Source organism: Candoia aspera, chromosome 1, assembly GCF_035149785.1.
Source record: "Candoia aspera isolate rCanAsp1 chromosome 1, rCanAsp1.hap2, whole genome shotgun sequence".
NCBI lineage: Eukaryota > Metazoa > Chordata > Lepidosauria > Squamata > Boidae > Candoia > Candoia aspera.
Window position 1 is genome coordinate 67,642,796 of NC_086153.1, and position 24,330 is coordinate 67,667,125.

Consider the following 24,330-nt stretch of genomic DNA (forward strand, 5'->3'; position numbering starts at 1 on the left):
TGCAAGAACCTTATTCTTATAGACTAGTGTCATAGCACCTTACAATATACAATGCATTCGTTTATTTATAATCTCTTCAGAATATATCTATGGGCGCTTTGGGAAAGTGTGAAGTTTTTGTATTTGAAACAAAAGTTTTTCTTCGTATTTAAGACAACATAAATAGCATGCCTGGTCAATGTAATAATAAAATAATCTAAAACCATTTGGCAGACTATATAACAAAACAGCGATACAACACAATACAGGTATAATAAATGTGAACATGAGTTGCATGTCAAGATAGCTATCTTGCAGAATTAACTAAACAAAACATCCCATCAGTTGAAAAAATCCATTTACCTTTACCTACCTTTACCCTTGAATATTTACAAGGGGCAAAGGCACTTCTCCTGCAACTTGTGTCATCTTTGTGGCAACTTGGCTCTTCATGATTACCATTAGACTTCTGTCTTCCCATCCCACGTGCCATCACATAGGGAGGGGGTTGTGAGTCAAAGGTGAGCCCCAGGTCCTACATACAGTACCTGTAACTCTGGTTCTACAGCAGTGTTTCTCAAACTTGGCAACTTTAAGATGTGTGTACTTCAACTCCCCAATGCTGGCTGGGGAATTCTGGGAGTCGAAGTCCACACATCTTAAAGTTGCCAAGTCTGAAAAACACTGTTTTATAGCATACCATTGGACTGATGGAATTATCAGGGATCAACTCAGCATTGTCTCATAAACATAAAGGGGTTGCTCTAGTAAACGCATCTCTATTGTGCTTGTGGGACGTCACAAGGGTCATCTGATTTCCATTTCCTCCTCTTTCTTGGGCTTGGGTATTACAAGTCTCCATTACCTCATGGGCAGACATGCAAGCAGGAGCTGCTGCAGAATGCAGCCTTCCCCCCACCATCTCGCTTGCACCCAGACTTTCTATTCCACATAGAAAGTGTCCACAAAAGAACCAGTGATGATTAAGTACTTTCTACTATGAATCTACTTGTATCCATATCTACTGAATACAAGTAAGCTATCTCTATTTTAGTTCATCTAACTACAGTGTGAAGACTGAATTTATTTCTGAACGTGATTAAGCTTAATGTGCAAGTTCTCTTTTGGTTCACGCTTCTACTCTGCAAGATTGCTGTTAGCTGCTTGGAGTTTTTTTTAATTAACCTTTAAAAACTCCATCATGGACATGCTATGTTTATGAATCAGAATGCAAGGTATAATTGACCTGCCTTCCTCCAATTTCTCAGTTATACCAAGTTGGACATTAATCTACCAACTTGGTCCTGTCTCTATGCTGAATTTCAGAGCTTCGGCCCTACCTTGACATCAATTTTCATCTTCTGTTATTGGGTTAGAAGCTAAGTTTGGTAAGTTATTGCTAAATCAAGTAATTATTGTAAATTTTACCTTGCCGTTTTAGTCGTTCCATGGGTTTTATATATCATTACCTTTCCCATATAAAACACCGGGCAGCCAACCTGTAGTCCTTCAGCTACAGTGTCACAAAGCTCTCAGGTTAATTTCTAAATTCTGCAACAGATAGACTGTCACTTGCTTGCTGATAGAAGATATGTTACAAAAAACGGGCATGTCAAAGGGATAATACCCTCCCCACTTTTTGACATTGGCTCCATCCATCACCTGTATCAGCCTTGTCTACCATGCAGTCCCCATAGATTTCTTCTTTCAGAAAGGAATGCAGTTCTTGACATCATCATAGTTTATCCGTCCTGGATCTAGGCATTGACTCAGAATGGACAAATCACATCTGCTTTGCTGTTTGCTTCATTCATTCATTCCTTAGTTTATTTAATAAACTAGCTGACTGCAATACTTATTTCTTTCTTTCTTTCTTTCTTTCTTTCTTTCTTTCTTTCTTTCTTTCTTTCTTTCTTTCTTTCTTTCTTTCTTTCATAAACTGGCTGATTCTATCCCAACTGTGAATGGTGTGCATGAAGGAGTTAAAAATAGAAGAATACAAAGATCATGCAAAACAAACTCCCAGAAAAAGAATGCCCACACCATCAAAACCTTAGTGGGGCAATGTTACCTTTTCCAGTTTCTTCTCCAAGAAACCAGTTTCTAACACATTTTTTCCTGAACATAAATTTCTGCAATGTAGGATTTTAAAAGATTGGAGGTGGGGTGGGTAGGGAGGTGCTGCTTTTGAATTTCAGCTGATTGATTGATTCATTGTTGATGTCTGCTTGGCAGAGTCTTTGACAGATCTCAAAAATCTGCTCTCAGAAATAATGTGACAAAATTTCACACACACACACACACACACCTCTATCATACTATTCCTTTACAGTATGTCAGCCCTGAAAGGTAAACCAGACTAAGAAACAGACACTGTGTAGGCCTAAAGCTACTTTTATTAGAATAGCTATATTTATGTGAATTGGGGGCGGGCGCTGTTTGAGGCATTTTAGTAAATCTCTTTCTTGGAATGGTCTCAAGCCTCGTTTATCTGATCATTGTCTTGGTGGCGGAGCTTCCCTCTCTCCTTCAAGTCCATCCTTTTTCCACAGTGTGAGAAATAGTATGCAAAACTCAGAAAAGGAGCTAGAAATAAGCAAACCAATTATGGTCATGAGGTAAGAAAAAAGACCACTAGATCTGTTACTAAATATATGTTCAACCAGTAAACCTGTCTCTTAAAAAAAAGGGGGGGGGGGAGAGCAGCCAGTCATGTTGAATAGGACAAAAGATGTATTGATGGTTTTGCCTCACATCAGCCCATTAAAGTTTTTCTGCTGATGGGGGATTTTTTACACAGCAGTGCTTTCTACTGTTTTTATTACTTTGGGAGGAAGGCAGTGTCATTCTGCATTAATGCTATTTTTCATATTCCATGGGATACTTCTAGGTGCTACCATTCACTGCCAGAACTGCCATTTCCTTGCAGCATTTATCAGTTGGGATATTTGGGATCTGGGGGAAATTGGCATGAATTCTGCCAGTTTCCTCTTTTAGCTCAAGTGACAGAAAGACAGTGCAGGTAAATACAGATAGTCCTCACTTACTGACCATTTGTTCAGTGACCATTCGAAGTTACAATGGTGCTGAAAAAATAACTTTATGGCCCATTTATGACCATTTACAACGTTCACAGTGTCCCTCAGTCCCGTGATCACCATTACAATCAGTATGTGTTGTCCTGTGCCTGACCTGTGGTTTTTTTTCTTTTTTCCCCCCTTGTAGAGCACAGAGATTGGAGAGAAAGGGATTGCAAGAGAGTAATGTTTGCTCTTCTACACATCAAAAGCAATGCAATTGTGCTGGGAGCCTGGGCCTGGGAGCTGCAGGTGCACTTCACAAACAGCTTATAGTACTCTCTTGAAATCTCTTTCTCTTCGATCTCTTCACTCTGCGAGGCATTGGGGAGAAAAAAAGCAAGCAATTTCTGGAGGCAATCTCTCCTTTGCCTGATCCTTCCCCTCCCCCCACCCCTGTAGAGCAAAGAGATTGGAGAGGGATTTCAAGAGAGTAAGCTGTTTGCTCTTCTACACATTAAAAGCAATGCAACAGCACCAGCAGTGGGAAAGGGCCAGGCAAAGGAGAGATTGCCTACAGAAATAACTTGGTTTTTTTCTCCCCACCACCACCACAGAGCAGAGAAATTGAAGAGAAAGGGATTTCAAGAGAGTAAGCTGTTTGCATACCATGCCTGCGGCTCCCAGCCCCAGGCTGTGGCGCAATCACATTGCTTTCTATGTGTACAAGACAGTAACCAGGCACTTGAGCATTCCAAAGTGCAGGGGAGTGGTTAGGAGGCATAAAGGTAAAGGTAAAGGTTTCCCTTGACGTAAAGTCCAGTCGAATCCGACTCTAGGGGGCGGTGCTCATCTCCGTTTCTAAGCCTTGGAGCCGGCGTTGTCATAGACACTTCCGGGTCATGTGGCCAGCATGACGACTCGGAACGCCGTTACCTTCCCGCCGAAGCGGTACCTATTGATCTACTCACATTTGCATGTTTTCGAACTGCTAGGTGAGCAGGAGCTGGGACGAGCAACGGGAGCTCACCCCGCCGCGCGGTTTCAAACCGCCGACCTTCCGATCGACAGCTCAGCGGTTTAACCCGCAGCGCCACCGCATCCCTTGGTTAGGAGGCATACAAAAGCCTAATTGCTAAAATGTATAAACTTTTATTGAAATTTGAAACAGAAGAAGAACAAGTGAAAGAATGTATGAATGTATGTACTTTAAGCTAAAAATTTTGGTTACAATATACAGATGCAGCAATGGCAAAATATGTGACTGAAAGGCTTGAAATTTACATTATGTTATAATCTTAAAGAGAATTTTTATAAAATGATGTATCGTTGGTATGTATCACCAGAGAAATTGTCCAGAATGTATAAAGGCACTTCAAATTTATGTTGGAAATGTGAACAAGAACTGACATTTTATCATGTTTGGTGGACATGTAAAAAAGCTAGAAAATTCTGGATTCAAATACATACACTAATTCAGAGGATTTTTAAAGATTAATTAACATACAATTAAGACCAGAGGTTTTTCTTTTGGGATTGATGGACAAACAGTTGGAAAAATGTTATAGAACTTTGTTTTTGTACATGATAACTGCAGTGAGATTATTGTGTGCACAAAGATAGAAAGATTCAGCACTACCCACAATGGAGGAATGGTTGGTGAAGATGATGGAACTTGCTGAGATGGCTAAATTGACTTCTTTGAACAGAGAAAAGACAATAACCTGGAAACTCCTTATAGACTTTTTGTGTGAAACTGAAAAAAATGAACTTACGATTTATGGTTTTGATGATTAGACAGGACAGTTTATAGAAAGAAGAGAGTTATGTTGTAACCATAGAGTAAGGGGTAAATTGATAATTGTACTTATAACTGCTGTAAAAAAAGATCAGAAGCTACTTCTTTGTATCTTTTTTCTTTCTATTTTTCCTTTACTTTTTTTCCTTTCTTGCACTTTTAGCTTTCTTGATTTCTTCCTTGATTTCTTTTTCTTTTCTTTTCTTTTTCTTACTTTATATTAGTTTGTATTAGTTTTTATCTTCTTTTAAAATATTTTTTTAATAAAAATCGTATGTATGTATGTATGTGGAGGTAAACAAAAACCAAAGGTGTGAGACCAAGTAGTCTTGTCTCTTTCAAGCTGGAAAGCACAGTCATGGTCACGTGATTTCCCACTTAGTGACCGCTTTGCTTAGCAGCAGAATTGCTGGTCCCAGTTAGGGTCATTAAGCGAGGTACACAGCTACCAATCTACTGGCCTTCTGGAAGTCTCATCACCTGTCAAAAGCAGCCAGCTGACAAGTATGTGAGGGTGGATGAACCATGATGAAGTGTGAGGGAATTCTTCGATGTGCTGTGTGAGTTCCTGACTCTCTACAGCTCGCTCCTGCACACTCCTTGGCACTCCCCCTTCACCCCATTGATGTGTCAGCTGAGCTACTTTTGGACACAGGTCTACCAGACTTTTGAAAGACCAATAGACCCATGTTCAGAAATACACAAATGACGTGTGTCCATGCTGTCCCATTACTTGCCTCTGAGGACTGTTTACTGTTATTTCCTCAATGCTGCTGAAATGTTATTTCCCCAGTCGACTGTTGCTCTCCCCTGTGTTGCTTTCACTGAATTGTTTCTCAGTAAAATGCAGCCTCTTTCTCTGTGGCATGTGTGGCTGCCATTTTTGCTGTTATTCACAGTCATTCTGGGATGTGTAGATTTTAAATAATCTTTCATTTAAAGATTTTGCTTGCATAATGGTCCCTGCTAGATGGTGGCTAAATAGCAGCTGTTCTTAATAGCTGGAAGGACGGATTGTGAAAGACTTCAGGAGAACCTAAAAAGCAACCATGAGAGGTATCCAGAGATGCCTTCATAGTAACAGAAAGATTTTTCCATTAGGATACTTGATTTTTACTGCCACCACCACATGCACCCCTTCATGCTTGGTGGTGAGTGGTTGGAACCCAATAGAATACTGTACAACACAAGAGCTGAGGTTGATAAATGACTAGAAAATCATTACAACAATATTAGGGCAACGTATTGTTATATGATACCATGTTCAAGAATGTAAGCTTTTGAATTCACCAAAACCATTTATCTGATAAGCAGAGAGGGACTAGCACAGATGGCAGATATCTGAGCTAAGAATCTGCATTTTCTTCAGAAAAATCATATATCAGTATGAGGTATTGTATGAGCTGGTTTGGACAGTAAGGTGCAGTCTGTGCAGAGATACTGGTATACAATATTTAGTATATTTATAGACCACCAAATCTTGCACCATACAGTGGTTTACAAAAAATAAAGTGTCAAAGCCACAGCGCAATTAAGCTAGAGAATAAAACTTCCATGGTTCAAGGCCTGGGTATCTGTGGGATAGTCATCTCCCAATAGCATCTTATCACCCAATGAGCTCTAGCAGGGTGGGCTGCTTGCATGTCATCTCGATTACAGAAACATGCCTACACAATTGCCACACCCTCTCCTCTGGAATACCTATCCGGTATTCAAATAGCCCTCTCTGTCCTGATTTTCAGAAATCTGAAGACTTCATTATACCCCATCAAGTCTTGTGGGCAGGGTTGTTGGGAATATAAGTCTTCCAGACAATGAATGTTGGTTCCTGGTTTTTATGTAGTTATTTACAATGCATGATTTTAGATTTAAAATGTGATTAATTATCTACTGTACCTATTTTTAATTCCAAAGGAGAAGTTGCAAGCTGCTCAGGGTTGGCTGATTGGAATGATCTTACAAGCCCTACAAATAAGTAAATACATCCAGCCAACCAACCAGTAGTTAAAATAAATACATAAGCAGTTCAATAAAGTTATCATAGGTATCGACCCCAAACATGGGCAATATTAACTTTTGAAAATCCTAAGGGAAATCTTCATTTTAATAACTCTGTGGAAAGATGCCAAGATCAGTACCAATCTAATCTCTGGAAGGAACTTATTCTACAGAGTGGGGGCCACCACCAAGAATAATGGCAGTCTACAGTGAGTGTTTCTTACTGTCCTAACTAAGCAAGAACCATGCTGAGACGAGGAAGAAGTCTCTAGTGCTTTATTATTGCTATAGTAGACAGAAAATCCTACCAAACTGAAGAAGCGTGGGAAAACCCAGACAGATAAACCCCCAAAAGCCAAGGCGGGTCTGTTCTGTGTCTCTTCGAATGACAGCTCAAAGTCTCTAAACGATGCATGCATTTTTGCCCCTGGATAGTGCCCCGTCCTGTTCACCATCAGTACTCATGACACTTACCATACTAATGTAGGAGATCTCAACATCTTGAATCAGCTTATTGGACAGCTCAGTTCTATTGGAGAAGGTCGTCCTGCAAGTTTGAGGGGGGGGAAAGTCAAAATATCAAAGTACACAATATAGGAGAGGAAAATATACTAAAATTAAGAAGGGCATAAACATATTTTTATATTCAGAAGGCTATAAATTGAACTTGACATAATTTTTGTCTGAGACAAGAAATATGTGTATACGTACATTATTTAACAAAATATTTATTGGCTCTCCTGGTACAGTGTAATTGAATTCACTAGCCTAAGCCTCCCAGATAACATGTTTGTGGTTGTCAAATTTGTTTCATACAGAGAACACAAAAACAATTTTGTGTTCCCCTATGCAACTTGTAAAAAAAGGGTTTTCCCAAGATTATCTCTGCTGTCACAAAGCTCATGCAGTATCAAGAAAATATAGTATACAATACTGTAGCTTTGGAGGTAGAGGCACAAATAGCATTTACTGTATTTATTTGACAATATTTATAGGCTGCCCCAATCCATATGGACGTTATAAATTTAACATGAACACATATCTCCATGGCAGAAGTATAGAGATTTATGGAATTCTTTTTTTCCCCTTATAAATCTATGTTGATGCTTCAGTATGGCTAAGGTAGATGATATCTGTCCTTGCATTTATTTTGCAGTTCTTCATTTGTAACATTTTCACCCTTTTGCCCAAGCATCTGACTTTAGGGAAGCTGTTCTATAGCTTACCCCAAGCTAGCCTACACAGTAAAAAATCAATGAATTCCAGTGAGAATTCCAGTGAGATCTGGCTAACAGGCAGATGTTTGCAGTGTGAAATCCCTTTTCACAGGTCATTTCTGGATGAACTGCATTTTTAGCCAAAGGATAAAATTTATCCAATTTGTTGACAAGCAACCCCAAATGCGAACTTCATCTTTCATCAGTGGCGATTTCCCTCCTACACCAAATATTAGCTGAGTGAGGGCAATTTTCACTGGAGCTTACAGCATCAGAAAGAGAAAACCGCTCTTGATAGAATATCCACTATTTTTTCTTTTTTTCTCTTTTATCTACATTTAGTACTCTAAGGGTTGAGCTAGTTCTATATTAAAATTTTATGGATATACTTTGTTTCTATAAACGTCATTCATTATTACATATACTTTTTTCTGATTTTATTAGTACTGCTATGCTTTGGGTTGATTTTATCATATCTTCTGGTTGTTATATTCACCAAATATATATATATATATGTTATATAAAAATAATAAATTAAAATTAAAAAGAGACAACCACGCGATCAGCACGGGCGTTTTGAAATGAAGAACAAAATCCTCAAAGGCAACCTGAGAGTGTAATGCAGCACACGTTGCTGACATGAGTGTGGTGTGTCTCTGGCCAGAGGGGTGGATCAAAAACGTAGGAACAGCGCTCACACCAACAAGAATCACACACTGACAACATTGAAATCATTGATTACTTTGCTATCCTGAGTGCCAGGACAGAAAAAGCATGTTTTCCTGTGGAGAGGATTCAGTCCCAAGAAAGGGAGAAGTACATTTGCTGGTGACTGACTAGGGATCAGCAGCCACAGCTTTTAAAGAGAATTCAGGCGCAAGAGTTTAAAATGTGCAACAGAGCCCTTTTCTTTCTGCCTCCTTTGGGCACAATTGAATTTATTGGGTCTTGGATTTATGCCAAGTCAGTATGCTTAAGCCGCGCCAGCAGCGGAGCGACCGTCACCGTCTTTTACCCCCAAGAAAGGAAAGTCTGATTTATTTTAGATTGCCCTGCAGTTCTGGCCTAGCGCGATCAACTTCGAAGCAACGCATGCCGGGAGTTGTAGTTTTGCGGAAACTGTGTCCGGGGAATTCTTACATCGCCCTCTAGAACAGCCACTTAAAACAACAACAACAGAACAGGATTAAGGATTTGAAAATTCCCGCGACGGCTGTGATTTGCTCTCGCGAGACCTCGTTCTCCCACAGCCCCGTCCTCCTCCTGCTGCCGGTGAGTGAGCGGGGGAAGGAAGGGGAGGTTGCTGCGCAGGCAAAGAGCGGACGAGCGCTGTGACGGGCGGCTGAGTAGGCCTGGCTCAGGGAGCCCGCCAGGTTCTTTAACCGCTGCGGCGGAAGCGGGAGTGATGCTGCTCTTCTGAGGGCAACGCAGGCGGCGCGGCCAAGGCGGCAGCCGCTGCCTCCGAAGCAGGTACTGTGGGGGACAAGGCGGGCTTGGCCGAAGGAGTGAGGGCTGGGCGGCGGGCTCGGCTTCCGTACTAGGCCCCATTCGCGGGGAAGAGGAGGGCCGCCGTCGGGCTTGTTATGTAAGCGCCCGTTGGAGGCACCCGTGGTGATCCGGGGCTGGAGTTGCCTTCCTTCTCCTGGGTTGCCCTCGTTGCGTTCCGCCGGGCCCGCAGCTTCTGAGCCCCCGCGCGGCCACCCTCCAGGCTAAGGGGAGGGGCAGTGGGCGGCCCTCTTCCAGCCCCGCCGCCAAGCCCCTGCAACGCCGGGAGAGCCGCGCTGGCTAGGTCGAGCAATTCATGCCAGGCGGCAGCTGCAGAGCGGGCAAAAACGTGCTTTGCGCTACCACGTTAAGGCAAGCCGAGGAGACGGCCTGCCAGACAGCCATCGCGCTTCTTAGACCCTGTCCCTCGTGCCTCTTATCTACTCCAGCGAAGGCAGTCTTGGATTGAGTTTGCAGGCCATCATTCCTGGTCGTGCGTTTCCCTTCTTTCAGCACGACCGTTCGACGTTCGACAGTAATAGCTAAAACAGATGAAACAGCCATTTTTCTAGAGCCGGTGTAGATAGCCGGTCAAGTTGAGTATTGGATATAGGCCTATCTGGATTTCCTGTTGGGCAGTGTGGTTGGTTTTGTGACTGCAGAGTAGGCTGGAATTGGTTAATCAGTGCTTCCTTTCAACAAGTGTGCAAGTTATTTCACGGAACTAATAAGTCTTTTCTCTTTTGTAGTGCCCAGTGTAACACTTAGTGCATAGTTCTTACTATACCTAATAGAATAATGCAGTGATCAGTAAATGCTGCAGAACGTTGTAGAATTTGAGTTGATAGACTGGATTTTACATTTCAAAACTTTAGGTGACAGTTTGAAGTGCCCCCCCAATTGCAAACTTTGTAAAAGCAAACCTTCATAATAGAGAAAAGACTGAATTTGTTTAAAGCTCTGTTTTGTGTATTTGAAAATATCCATATCCCTAAAGTATGAAATCTGATTGTTTAGATGAGCAAATCTGGCAGCTAAGAGGCTCCTGGTTCCTCAGCTAGCGAGTTGAGCTCTTAGTTCATCTATGTCTTAATATGTAGGCAATTATGTGCAAGATTGCAGTTGAATTTATCTACTTCTCCAGAGCTAAAGTTATTAATGAACATGAAAACTATTGTCCTTGTATGTTTTAGGAATGAGAGAGGAAAGGGATGTTTTAATAAGAGGAAATATAGTCACAAAATAAATGAACAAAATTTGGAAGCAGAAATTTTATGATACATGGTATGCTGATTTCTGTATTGCTTATACAAGTCAGTAATTATGCAAAATCATAATATGTACTAGAGTATCTTGATCTCCAACTAGATCACAGAAGTTGGTAAAATGTATTGAAGATTTGATTGATAGTCAAATTGTTGCCATATCAGCAGCCTTTGCCTTGAAGTTAAGCTGTGAAGTTAAGCTGTACAAATGGCTGTTACCCTAGGTTTGGAAGGTTGAACACATGAGCAAGACTGTGTACTGGAGTCCCCTGTGAAGAGAGATTTTTCAAGTGATCTCAGAAGCTAAAGATTTTGTGGTAGTTTGATTAAAAGATCACATTATCTCAATTCACGGAGCTACATATACCTTGTGGTAATAAGAGCTGCAAAATGTTTTCTTTTTTCCCACTCTTACTGTCACTGGATTGGCAGTTGATAACCTGTTCAAAGTGACTTGGGCCCTATTAGGGAGGGAAGGGCAAGGTAATCATCCACAGGATATTGTGAGGACTATCTGAGGCATCTGGCAGATAAAATCACTCAGACCTGAGTTCTGTCTGGGGCACCAGACAGAACCACCAATGGAAAATCCCCAGATCTAAGGAGTCCTGAAACCCATAGCCACTTGGTCTTATTAGGGTTGGGCCTAACACTAAGTTTGATTCTTCCCAACCTTGACAGCATCACCTGGTTGGTCCATGGTAGAAATATAAAACTGCATATCAGCAACGTATTGATGATATCTAACCTTGTGCCGGCAGATTATTTTAACCAGCAGCTTCATGTAGCTGTTAAATAGGACTGAAAAAGACTTGAGTCTTGCAGAACTCCATGAAGCAGGTGAAGAGAGAGACTTCTCTCTCTTACCAACACCCACTAGAATATTTCCAGAGGAAGGAGGAGAACCATCACAACAATGCGCTCCTGCTCTTAACCACCTGAGCCAATCCAGAAGGATACTATGATCAGTTGTATTGAACACCACAGTGAACAAGGAGGACCAAGGTGGATACACCACCTCCAACCTAGTCCCACCAGAGATCACCCAAAAGTGCAATTAATGCCATCTCAATTCTATACCCAAGCCTGAAACTCCTGGAAGGAGTCTAAGATAAATCTGTTTCCTCTAGGGCCCTCTTAAGCTGCAGCCTGATCACCTTCTCAGCAATCTTCCCCCCAAAGTAAAAGTTGGAGACAGATGGAAATTATCCAACACCATTGGGTCCAGCAATAGCTTCTTGAGTGCAGGCAGGATCACCCCCTCACTGAAGAATGAATTTACCACTGCTTGGATGCAACTATACATCATTTCCTGAGAGGCCTTAACCAACTAGGAAGGACATGGAACTAATACAGGTAACCGCACTTACAACCCCAAAGGCCTAGTCCATATCCTCAGGAGCAACAGGCTCAAATTCTTCCCAGATAATCAAGGGCTGGGTTATTTGCAGGACTGTTTGTCTCCAGTTCTTTTGCCTGTCCCACAAGAACTGATGGGGTGGCATGTTCCAGGTTCTTTTCATTAAATGTGCCATCTGATAGGACCAGGAGGCATGCCTTCTATTTTGCTGTGCCCACCCTGTAGAATAATATATCCCCTGAGATCCAGATGGTCCTAACCCTGCTTGCCTTTTATAAGGTGCTGAATACCTGATTCTTTTTCCAGGCATTGAGCCAGGTGGTTAGGTGAGCCCATTTTAAGTGGTTTTTGTGGTTAGTTAAATACAGGTTTTATTAGTTATGGATACACGAGCTGCCTCTGGTGCAATATGTTTTAATTGCTGTTTTAGTTGTACTGTTGTTTTAGCTGATTGTTAGTTATCCAGAATGACACAGGAAGTGAATGAATGAATAAATAAGTTGTAAACTGAGGTATCTTCATTCCCATAAATAAAATTCCTCTAGTTGTTAGTTTAATGTTCTAAAATAATTGGATTGTTGGTTGTTAAACTTTAGAACCGAACAACCCAATATTTATATACTCTGATCATAGTCCTATTAATTTTTAGTCAGCATGCAAAAAATTTCTATCTTAGTAGCCTTTCATCTTTTTGATCACCACAAATGTATGGTTATTCAAAGCTGCCTATTTACTGTGCATAACTCTTTGTCCTGATTTAGTTAGCTATCACAAAGTATCAGTGCAAAAAATGTTCTATGGCTTTTGAAGAAAACATGTGTTGTCATTAAAACTGTAAGGAAAGTATTCTAGTTATAAGAGTTCACTAAAGGAATCAAGGTACAATTTTGTTACCCGTTACTGTGTATAATATATGAAAGTAATTTATAATTCTTTTACACTGTTGCATATACTAGTTTTCAGTCAGCACAATATATTGTGGCTTATAAACTGTAATTTAGATATTATAATGTTCAACAAAACATGTGTAAAACAGTGTTGTAGAGTACAGCAGTAGTGTTATCTTCAGTGCTGACCTAGCTATCAACAGCATTTCTCCAAAATAAAGGCTTATGCCCTAATTTAGCTTCTGAAGAAATTAATACATTTAAAAAAAAATTAAGTACATAGTCTTTTTTCTCCTCCAAGTAATCTAGATGTTAACTACAAAAACCTTTAGAGGAAATAAATCTAGAAATGAATAGAATTGTACTACCTCAACCAGGCTATGCAGTTTTTGGCACTCAGTGAAGCTGGTAACAGAGGCCTCTTTAACTTCAGTGGTGACGAATTGAGGATCTAGACCCCATGGCTTAATCTGGTAAAAGCATAGCCAGTTGAAGGCATTCCACCAAGTAAACAGTTATAGCAAGCTCAATGGAACTATTCACAGCCTGTTTGGTTTGCTGTAGAACCAATCAAACCATGCTGTGTACCTGTGCATGAACTTTACATAACATGGTATGTTTATGAAATTTTCTTGAAGAAACTCGGGTTAAAGGTATACTTCATTTAGGTATAGTTTATAAAGGTATATGTTTTGCTTTAAAACTAGATTTAAATGACAATATTTTTTTTATTACTTTGTAAATGTGTATTTTAATACAACCCTTAGGTCCCACAAAGAAAGTATTAACATAATTTGACTTATTTAGGATTATTGTTCTTGGAATTATATTGAAAGTTTTGCAGGCCTGAGCCATATTCCGAAGTCTTTATTAGCTTGCCCTTTGCACAGTTTAATTTTTTAAAAATGATTTAAATATGTAAATAAACAAAACCTGTTCTCATATTGTTAACAAGGTTAGATTTTAAAATTTAAAATTAAAACAACAAAATAAAGGGCTATAGAAATCTTTTCTGTAGAATTTTCCAGTGTAAGGAAGGCAGGTATTTGTAGTACAATAATCCAGTTACTTGGAATATGATTTCATTTTACTAGTCAAGATAGTATCCCAAAGTCTGAAGAACATATATGCCTTTTCATATTTGGAAGAATACTGATACCATGTTAATTAGTATGAAACAGATTCAGTTGTTGTTTTCATACTGAAGATGTTGCCTAGTCTGGCAATGAAATGTCTGCAAGGAAACAACAAGGCTTAGAGAGCACCAAGGATTCCACAATCTTCCCTTTAGCTAACTAAACCATAATCCTTCATTGCATCTGTGTGATAGATAATTCATAGAGAGAATGGACAACAGCTGGCATACACACATGACTCTTGTTAGGGTCAAGCATTTCCCCCCCCCCCTTGGCACAGGACAGGTAATATGCCAGTTGCCTATAAGAGTGCTGCTGGCAAATTGTGCCAGGTGAGATTATTTTGGTGCTGGCCGTGCCTATCCTGAGCCTGTTAGGCAATATCAAACATAGTTTGTGAGCAATGTGGCTGATTCTGGTAAAGTTTGCCTAATGGTTTGGGTTGCCTTGTGCATGTTGATGTAGTGTTGCCCTATGAGTAACTTCTGAGCTATGCACATGATGGTTGTACTTACCTTGTCTGCTGAGTGAATCAGATCTAGCTCCTTGGCATGGACCAGCACCCAGCTGTGCCTAGGTCCAGCACTGAAGGTATTGGCTGCTGCAGCAGCAAGCATCCCCTCAGTCTAACCTATCAGTATGAAGTGAGGAAAAGCTAAGATACTTACTTCTAGTAAGCCAAATGTCTTAGGCAAAGTGGACACTTGTGTAAGGGGCTGCAGGTCACAGCAGTCCCAATGTTTCCTCTCTGCTTCAGTGATACAGGATACTGCCTGCTGAAGGTAAGCAAGAGTCATTTTGTGTCCTTTCCCCTGCAAAGCCGTGCCTTAGGGAGAGACTGTATAGCGTGGCTCTTCAAAATCAAGTCTGAAATAGTCCAACATTATATTAGTCCTAGAGCTGCAGTGTTCCTGCTCTGGTAGAGTATTCTGCTGTGTCTTTCAACTCACCAACCTCAGCAGCTTTAAATTGAGATTCAGAAAGGAGCAGCTGTTCTACTTCCTGAACATCATCCTCTGGGTTGTTAACAGAGGGGGCGGAGTGAGTGAATAATCAGTACCTCCTTTTCCACTTAGGCAGGAAATTTAGAAAAAAATGGCCTCTATGTTATTAACCCAGACCCTGAACCTCTCACCATCCTCTTTAGCTTTTGTCTACTTATACCTGTCAGGATTGCTAAAAGTGATTTTTTATACAGGAGACAGGGTAAACAGGTCCTGTGGTGGGGCATACTTTGGGTGGGGGAAAACATTATTTTAATCTTAAAGGGAATACATAGAAAAGCATACAGAAGGAAAACTCTTTCCCCTCTTCTTTTTTCCCCCTTTAGCCTTGTTGTTTATTCATTTAGTCGCTTCCGACTCTTCGTGACTTCATGGACCAGCCCACGCCCTTTAGCCTTACTAGTCCATATGTCATTTTAAAATTAAAGAGTGTTAAAAGAAAGTGACTAAAATCTGGATTTCCTGTAGTGTGCTATGCAACAGTCTTGGTCATATATTTTATAGTAAGTGTTTGTGATTATTTGCTGGCACTAACTGCTTACTTAAATAAACTTCCAATTGCATTTTTACAGTGAACCATGCGAGACCTAACTGCTCACGTAACCAGCTGTCTGCTGCAGTTTCCAGACGTGACTATACAAGCACTTGGAGAAGATGAGCTAACAGTTGATTGTGTACTTCACGGGAAATTCATAGGAGGTAAACATTTGAGACTACACTTCTTAATTATTAAGGCTACAAAAGATGTATTCTAATGTGCATGATCAAATAACTGAGGGCATAGGAAGATGTTCTCACGTGGGTAAGGTAAACTGCATAATTGTATAATTCTATATAGGAAGCACTTTTCTACAGCAGGTTTGTCTGTATAGAAACTGAAACTGATTATTAGTCCAGTATTAGACAATCTACATTGGCTTAGCCTGTAGCCCAGTTTGGAAGTTTAGTTAGCAGTCAAATGTTGTTAATAGCTTTAAAAGTTGGACCCTATACTTTTAGGGCTGCCTCCGTCCATACGATGTTAAACTGAATTAATGTGGTTTTGCTGTTCTTTCCAGCTTATATTATGAGCTCTGACACTATTCCTTTGGGATTCCTTTCCTTTTGAAAGCTCTAGCTGATGCTTCTCTTTATTCCTTTTTACTCTGTGGAGGTTTCAGTTGTTGATAATTGGCTGTCATTTTAAAAATTCAAAACTTCAACAAACTCCCTTGAAAGTGTGCTACTATAACGGTACAGTATTTTTCATTCTGTGCATATCTTTGTGACTTAAATGGAATATCCAGTAGTAAGTATATGTCATATTAACATCAAGAGAAGTTTTAAAAGTTAACCTTACTCGTTATATTTGCTTCATCATACTGTTTGAATAAAGAATTTTTACTTTCATTGGGAGCAGCATTACCCATATCAGTTTTTGATGGTTTGATTCCCAGGAGTTAATATGAAATTCATAAATTATCTTGCATTATATAGCATAAGCCATATTTACCTTAGAACAGACAAATTAAGAGTGCTTTTCATAAGTGATATACAGATTGAAAATGTGGTATTTGTCTGTAGTATATGATCTGGCCTCTTTTTTAAACTGCATTGAAGATGTTAAGCTCAAAATGCATCCTGTTACTCAGTACCCGAGCAAATATAATCCTGGAGCAACGTCTCCCTTCTCCAAGGTGTTTGTTTGCTAAGCCTTTGCTATAGTCTCTTCTTTATCTGAATTCATTGTTCTCTTGGACTTAATCCTGACACTAATGTAAGGGCTGAATCATTGTTCCACTGGAAAATGCTTTGCCACTCTGGTCCTTCTTTGCATTTTGTTAAACATGGACAATAAGAGTCTTTAGGAATTAGCATTTCTGTGTGGAGTACCATAGCTTTTTGGAAGTATTCTCACTTGTACTGCTGAAGATTGCAGTATATAAATTATTCTGAGCTCATCAATTAAATTTACTAGACTACTACTCAGTCCAGGGTGTGTTTCAAATGTTAGGTAACTAATACATGGAGTCAATAAATCCTAGTGTATGAAGCAAGACTTTTTTTTCCTCAGTGTTTCTCCAATTGTTCTTCCCTCTCTATGAATTTCTTCACAGGTAAGAGCTTACCTTTCCACATTTTCCTCTTGTATACATCTCTTCTAGGTCGAAGTGGGCTGGCTTGCCTTGCATGCGGACCACAACTTGAGATTGTCAGCCCAGTCACAGGAGAACGGCTGTCAGCATATCATTTTAATGGGGTGAATGAGCAGCTACCCACTATTCTTGCAGTGAAAGAGTTTTCTTGGCAGAAAAGAAACGGACTGTTAATTGGCCTGGAAGAAACAGAAGGGAGCGTTCTGTGTTTGTATGATCTTGGAATATCCAGAGTGGTTAAAGCAGTTGTTCTTCCTGGAAGGGTAAATACATGACTTCTTAATTTGAAAAATAAGTTCTTTGTCCTGATGCATACTCCAGCTATTGTTTCTGCTTTAATTCTTACTTTTTATAGCAACTTGTATTCTCTAAGTATTAGTAGTGACCTTTGAAGATTACAACCACATCTTTTTATATTCCAGATATACAGTGATGTAAATTAATCCGTGTTGGGTTCTGTAGGATAAGATGTTCTCAATTATTACAGTTGCTGAATTTTGCCATAAATGTAAGGCTAAGCTACTAGTGAATCCAGAAATAAACGGTTGATGAACAGTAAAGGATTTTAATGTGATAGACTTGATAAAAGAAGGCAGAGGTTTTGCAGAAAAGAGACAAAGAGACAAAAATTCACACATTTGTCTCCTGATCTGTGAAAGAACTTTTTATTGTTTTGATAATAATCATGCCTGCAAAGTTTTTTGTCCTTTCTTTCCTTGGGCAGCTTCTATGACTGCAATAGCATGAGTTTGGGGGCGGATCTGCTGATGGAACAGATATGGCCAAAATTGGAAGTAGGAAGATTCCTTTCTTTAGGAATATCTGTGCTGTTTTTAAGAGCAGCCTGACCTTCAGGAAGAACATTTCAAGAATTCAGTGTGACCTGTATGGATAGTTCCCTGTGAGGCTTTGATGTAGATGCAGCCTGTATGCTGCTACTATCATGTTGTTTTATTTATGTAATTTCTAAATAGTCTGTTGTATGTATGTTAATAATCAGAGAGCGCTCTTCCAAATTTTTTCAATTTCTGCTATTTCTTTAGTATTCTCTCTCCACTTCGCTTAGATAAGAATTTAAAACGATTGACTAGAATTGTCTTTAGTGTTATATTTAGTTAAAATCAGAAATAAGTGTGAATGCTAAGTAGATTCTCTGTACTTCAATTTTCACTCTGTAATAGTGGCCAGAAATCTGGTCCAGAGGACCCTTCAGCTCTTCAGAGAAGATGAGAGTGAGGGGCAGCAAAAGAATGAGGAATTTCTGATATAGATGAGAAAATAAATTCTAATATTGGAGAGTAGTGTGTACAGTGGTATCCTGATTAAAACATGTTTTGAGTAAGCAAGCCCAATCCTTAAAGGGAATTCAGTATTCCACTACTAAAAAAAAAAATTGCCCGGTTCTTCAAATTCAAACAGGGTTTGGATAACATTATATGACGAGTAATTTTTTTTTTTCAGTGAACACTTGGGTCCTATTTAGGAGGCCCGGTGATTTCTTTTGGCAGTGCATCAAATCTCATTAATTTCAAAATTAAGTTAGAGTATTCTGAGCAAGTTTCTTTGCCACTTGTCATATTGGAAAGTTATATTGCATGGTTCATAAAATTCCTAGGATAGTTAATGGTTTTCTTATGAGCACTTATAGAAATAAATGATAGCTGAAAGGCTTTTATGTAACTATTTTGAAACAATAATTAATCAGTGAATGCCAAATACATGAAAAATCAGTGAAAGTTTTCTAATACCTTTTAGTGGCCCTGTGACAAAATTGCATTCTTTGCATTTAAAGAGGGATTGAGGAAATCAGTAATATGTATTTACCAGCAAAAATAGCTTCTCTGAATAACAGTATTAGTGCAGAAAGGAAAACCGAGTGTGATAGGAGTTATTTGGGTATCTTGACCATATTCCAGTAATTCAAAAACTATAGTTATAAATTCCAAAGTGACACTGATTGTTCATGTGCTTACCCTACAGGCTGTCCAACTGCTTAACCAATATTATGCTTTTTTAGGTCACTGCCATAGAACCAATTATAAACCATGGAGGAGCCAGTTTGACAACTCAACACTTGCATCAGTGTCTCAGATGGCTGTTTGGTGTGGCTGTGGTGGTTACTGATGTTGGTCATGTCCTCTTGATAGATCTTTGCCTGGATGACTTGTCATGTAACCAGAATGAAATAGAAGCTTCTGGTAAATGATACTCCTTTTTATCTGTAATGGTGATTTCTAGTTGATAAGAAGTTAGGTTTTCTAGATCATATGGGAATGTAATTTACAAAATTAAAATTAGAATACTCATCTTTGGTCTTTGGGAAGCTGGCTGCCTTTGGTCCACTAACCTATAATATGTGTATCTGATTGAGATAGGGAAATACAAGGTGACAGCAACAGGAAAGGATAGAAAAGAACAATATTTTTTTCTGCAGTAATTCACTGAGGTAGAAATACTGGGCTTTCAGATTTATCTGCAATAGAATAGTGATGTAGGTTACAGGTAGTCCTTGACTGAGGACCACAATAGGGACCATAAAATTCCTTGTTAAGTGATGTGATCGTTAAGCGAGGCATGTGACCACACCCAATTTTACAACTTTTTTTGCCACAGTCGTTAAGTGAATCATGCGTTTTCCCATTGACTTTGCTTGTCAGAAGCGGGCTGGGAAGGTTGTGAATGGCAATCATGTGACTCCAGGATGCTGCAACCATCGTAAGTGCATGCCAGTTGCCAAGCACCCAAACTTTGATCTTGTGACTGTGGGGACACTGCAACAGCCTTAAGTGCGAGGACTGGTCACAGGTCACTTTTTCCAGCGCCGTTGTAACTTTGTGCGGTTGCTAAACGAATGGTTGTAAGTCAAGGACTATCTGTATTGATGCGATGTACATCTGACCTGTGTATGGAATTAAATAATCTGACAATGTGTTAGGAACGCACACCTGGGGAGAGATCTAGAAAGTTTGTCTTACAAACTGGCTATTATTTATTAGTGCCACTGAATATCTTCCCTCCTCACCCTATACTTAGGTGAAGCAACTAAATCTGTATATGGATTTATTAAATGGAAAACTATGCTAATATTATGGATCAAAATCTGGAATGCTTTCATTCTCTTATCATGTCTCCAAAATAATGTCCAAAAGATAAAATATTCTAGGTTGCTGCATTATGAACCTCCAGATTGTGATATGTATTTATATAAAAATTAGAATAAAAAACAATATGTTGATTTGTATAGTCATCTTTTCAGGACCTTCCATGTTCAGGAAGTTTTAAAATGAATTAAAAATAAAAGCAACTGTTAATTTGGCTTTATAACAAAATCAGGATATGTTTTGAATAAAACAAACAGGCATTTATTGATTTGTTCATTTTTAACTGTTTTGCATTAAAGGCATTAAATTATACTGAAGAAATAGTCTAATGTGTATAGTGCATAGGAGGGAGAAAAAGAACAATGAAATAATCTTTTGGGAAACCCTACTTAGCCTCAACAGATTACTGAAAAGTTACAAGCAGAAAGGAAATATAGCAGTGAAATTGGCATTTCAAAGTTTTATTTGGTTTAAATATTGGATTGTGTAGGTATTTACTCTGATTATCTATAAAGTGAAAAAATTACCTGGTTGAATTTCCTCTTCATTTTTTAGAGAAAGGAATGAACTAATGAACACAGTTCCAATGAATGGAGACAACAGTAGTTAAAATGAAAACAGATGAACAAACAAAACCAATCTGTTTCATTACCCAGTCTTATTGAATTGTGTTCATAACATACTTTATTCTGTGAGCAATTTTATTTTAAATAAACTACTTTTAAGTAAGGCAATGTGAATTTGTTAAATACTGCCATATATACAGATCTAGAAGTTATCACTGGAATCCCTTCTGAAATCCCACAAGTAAGGGAAGCTGTAACAAGGAAAGGTCGACATCTCTGTTTCCAGTTATTGAACCCATCAGGAACTGCTGTGACAACTCTCTCATACATACAAAGAAGCAACCAGTTAGTTGTGGGATTTTCTGATGGATATCTTTCACTGTGGAATATGAAAACCTTGAAGAAAGAGTAAGTGTATGAAAAGTGGTATGTCATTTAATGAAATAAATTGAAAAGGAAATATGTACTAATCTGCTGATCACTGAAATCCTTATATATTTTTGATATTCTGGATATTTTGTCCCCTTACTAGAAGGGACAACACATAGCTCTCCAGATATTGGATTGCATTTCCACTGTCCCTCGCTACTGGCACTGTCAGCTAGAGCTGATGTGAGTTAATGTATTACTCAACCATAACCTACCTTAACGTATTATATAATGTGTGCAGTACTTTGGGAATAGATAAATGAAAAGTGATGTTGGCTTAGCCTGAAAGTTCACACAAGTGGAAGTCCATTTATGAGATTCACTTGCTGGAGAAAGGGTGGGATGAAGCAATTGCCATTGATTCTTCCATCCAGAGGAAGAGTCCCTTGAAGTTTTACCCTGGAAAATTTGAAATCCTGAATGCAGAACATTTGCCTGATACTGCAGGTAAAAGGAAAAAATTGCAAAAATCCATTGTGAAGTTCCAGTGGAATACCTGCTGTTTCACAATAGAATGGTTCCTTGGATTAGGTCCAGTATATTCAATGAATCAAATACTTCTAGTTGCCAGCTTATAGTTTAGGAGGAAATAGATAAATTGCCTCAAATGAAAAACATCCCACATATGTCATTTTATTATACGTACATTCTAATTAGGATTAGTGTTATGGCTACCTAATTACTTTCTTTTGTCCCTGTAAGATTTTAAACAATTCCACATGACCTACTGTCTTTTAATTCAAACGGCATAATCTTAGTAGTATAGATTTTGGAATGCTGCAATATAGATTATACAGTCACCCCAAGTACCATATTTTCACTGGTTTCCATGTTGATTGTGTAACTCAATATTGAATTAATGTGTGACTACTGAATTTATGAGAGCCAGTTTGATGTAGTGGTGAAGGCACCAAGCTAGAAACTGGGAGACTGTGAGTTCTAGTCCCACTTAGGCACAAAGCCAGCTGGGTGACATTGGGCCAGTCATTTTTTCTCAGCCCTAGGAAGGAGGCAACGGCAAGCCACTTCTGAAAAACCTTTCCAAGAAAACTGCAGGGACTTGTCCAGGCAGTCTCTGAGAATCAGACATGATTGAATGGATTAAAAAAGAAAACTGAATTTATATCCATTATAAAACAATAAATATGTACTAAAAGATACCAAAATAATAGTGTCCTGTAAACCGGAGAAATATTTTTAAATGTTTGTCCATTTCCCATGCCTTCCATCCTCCCCCTTCTACCCTTGATATTCAGATACCACTTCCAGTTGGAGGGAGGGAGAATTCCTGTATATGCTGTTGCTTTTCAAGAACCTGAAAATGATCCTCGCAATTGTTGTTACTTGTGGGCTGTGCAGTCAACACAAGAAAGGTGGGTGAAGTGGTTTGGCAATTCTGATGACTATAGATAATAAAAATGTATTCCAATCATGATTTGGCTTGTGTTTATGAGTTTACTTGTTGTGATTTCTCTAACAAGTAATTGGTCTATTGGGGAGAGAATTTTAATTCTGATAAGAAATGCTTTAGCATACTCTAGGTATGTAGCTGTATCTGCTTCAAAACCAGTAACCTGAAATATAAATCCACAATTAAGGCCTTGGCAATTATCCAATCCTGGAAAATCATCTTTTTTGGGGGGGGTTGAATTAGTATGTGTGTACTAATGGAAAATAAGTGACAGCAGAATAAAAAGGGGATGATTTCAGGGATTCTCAGCCTATGTGCATCGCCCCTTCCTGTATGTAGGAAGGAACAGTATGAAGAGTTGCATTGAGGAAGAAGGGCAGTTGCACAGTCTGATCCGATTGATGGATACTTTTAGACAGTGGAGAAATGCTTGTTGGATACTCCTATGATTACATTTAAATGACATTAGAGATTGAAAGACTACTTTCAGAAATAAGACCATCATTATTTAGCTGTGTCTGAATGTCAACACAAACTGCATGCTTACTGAGAATTCGTTCATTTCATCTAGGAAAAGTGGATTTGTTCTGAATTGAATATGTGTCTCTAAGACTTTATGATATGTTTGAGGTGCCCTGTAAAAATGACACTAGTGAATTTTAGTGTGCATTATTCTTGTGTTCTGTAGACACTTAAAGATACCTGTAGTTCTTATCCAAATGTGAGGAAAATTTCATGATAATTTTAGTGGCATGGATCCTGGTGATTAAGCAAGAGATCATGCAGATCAACCGCTGAAACAAATAGGGACAATGTTCTTCATTTGATTTCTGTGCAACCAGTAGAGCTCCTACATCTGAAATAAGAATGGCAAGCTTTGCAATAGTAATAGGTGTAAGATGAGAGATGGGAAGCATTTTGAAGACTGGTTTTAATGTTGGCAGAGGAGTCATGCAAGGTAGTATGGCTATGTCATGCACGTGGCTGGAATTTTGTATTTATTTTGCCAGGATGTTTTTCCAGCTGAGTCAGAGCTTTCTTTACCTTTCAACTATAAAGACTGCTTTAGAAGTTATATTACTGTTTTCATTGGTTTCACACCTCAGAAAGTTGGAAAATAAGGCCACCAGTGCTGAACAATTGCACCAAGAACCCAAGAGCGATGACAAAAGGTGCCTAGGGTCACAAGGTGCCCTTTCTGTGATTTACTATGCAGTTGTGCTTAATTTACTGTTACTGTTTACTTTATATTCCATAGCAAATAATGGAGGTGCCTATATTCTTTATTATTGTCTTAATATTTCGTTTTAGTGAAGGAGATATTCTTAGTTTACATCTGCTGCAGTTGGCTTTCAGTGATAGAAGGAGGTTGGCATCAGGACAAATCATGTACGAGGTAAAATATTAAGTATGTTTAAATATTAAGTACTAAAGTGTACTAGAACTTATTACAACATTGTTTAACAAGGCATTAATCTCAGCACTACAAATGAGCTGCTAGTTTGTAATTATGTTAATTTTGATTTTTTAAGATACTTTGGC

At 39.0% G+C, this 24,330-nt stretch overlaps 1 protein-coding gene across 3 annotated transcripts in view; it reads left to right on the top strand.

Annotated features, from left to right (window-relative positions):
• The first annotated feature begins 9,309 nt into the window (after positions 1–9,309).
• The window catches only part of AHCTF1 (AT-hook containing transcription factor 1), a 50,601-nt gene continuing 35,580 nt past the window's right edge, over positions 9,310–24,330 (top strand). For 2 of the 3 annotated variants that reach the window (XM_063306034.1, XM_063306052.1), the window contains exons 1-7: positions 9,310–9,479; positions 15,719–15,845; positions 17,291–17,544; positions 19,299–19,479; positions 21,149–21,356; positions 22,634–22,750; positions 24,100–24,184. In XM_063306034.1, the coding sequence (XP_063162104.1) occupies positions 15,725–15,845; positions 17,291–17,544; positions 19,299–19,479; positions 21,149–21,356; positions 22,634–22,750; positions 24,100–24,184 (966 nt within the window). In that variant the 5' untranslated portion in view covers positions 9,310–9,479; positions 15,719–15,724. Of the gene's footprint in view, positions 9,480–11,889; positions 12,116–15,718; positions 15,846–17,290; positions 17,545–19,298; positions 19,480–21,148; positions 21,357–22,633; positions 22,751–24,099; positions 24,185–24,330 lie in introns of all 3 variants that reach the window. The other variant, XM_063306043.1, reaches the window with a different exon arrangement.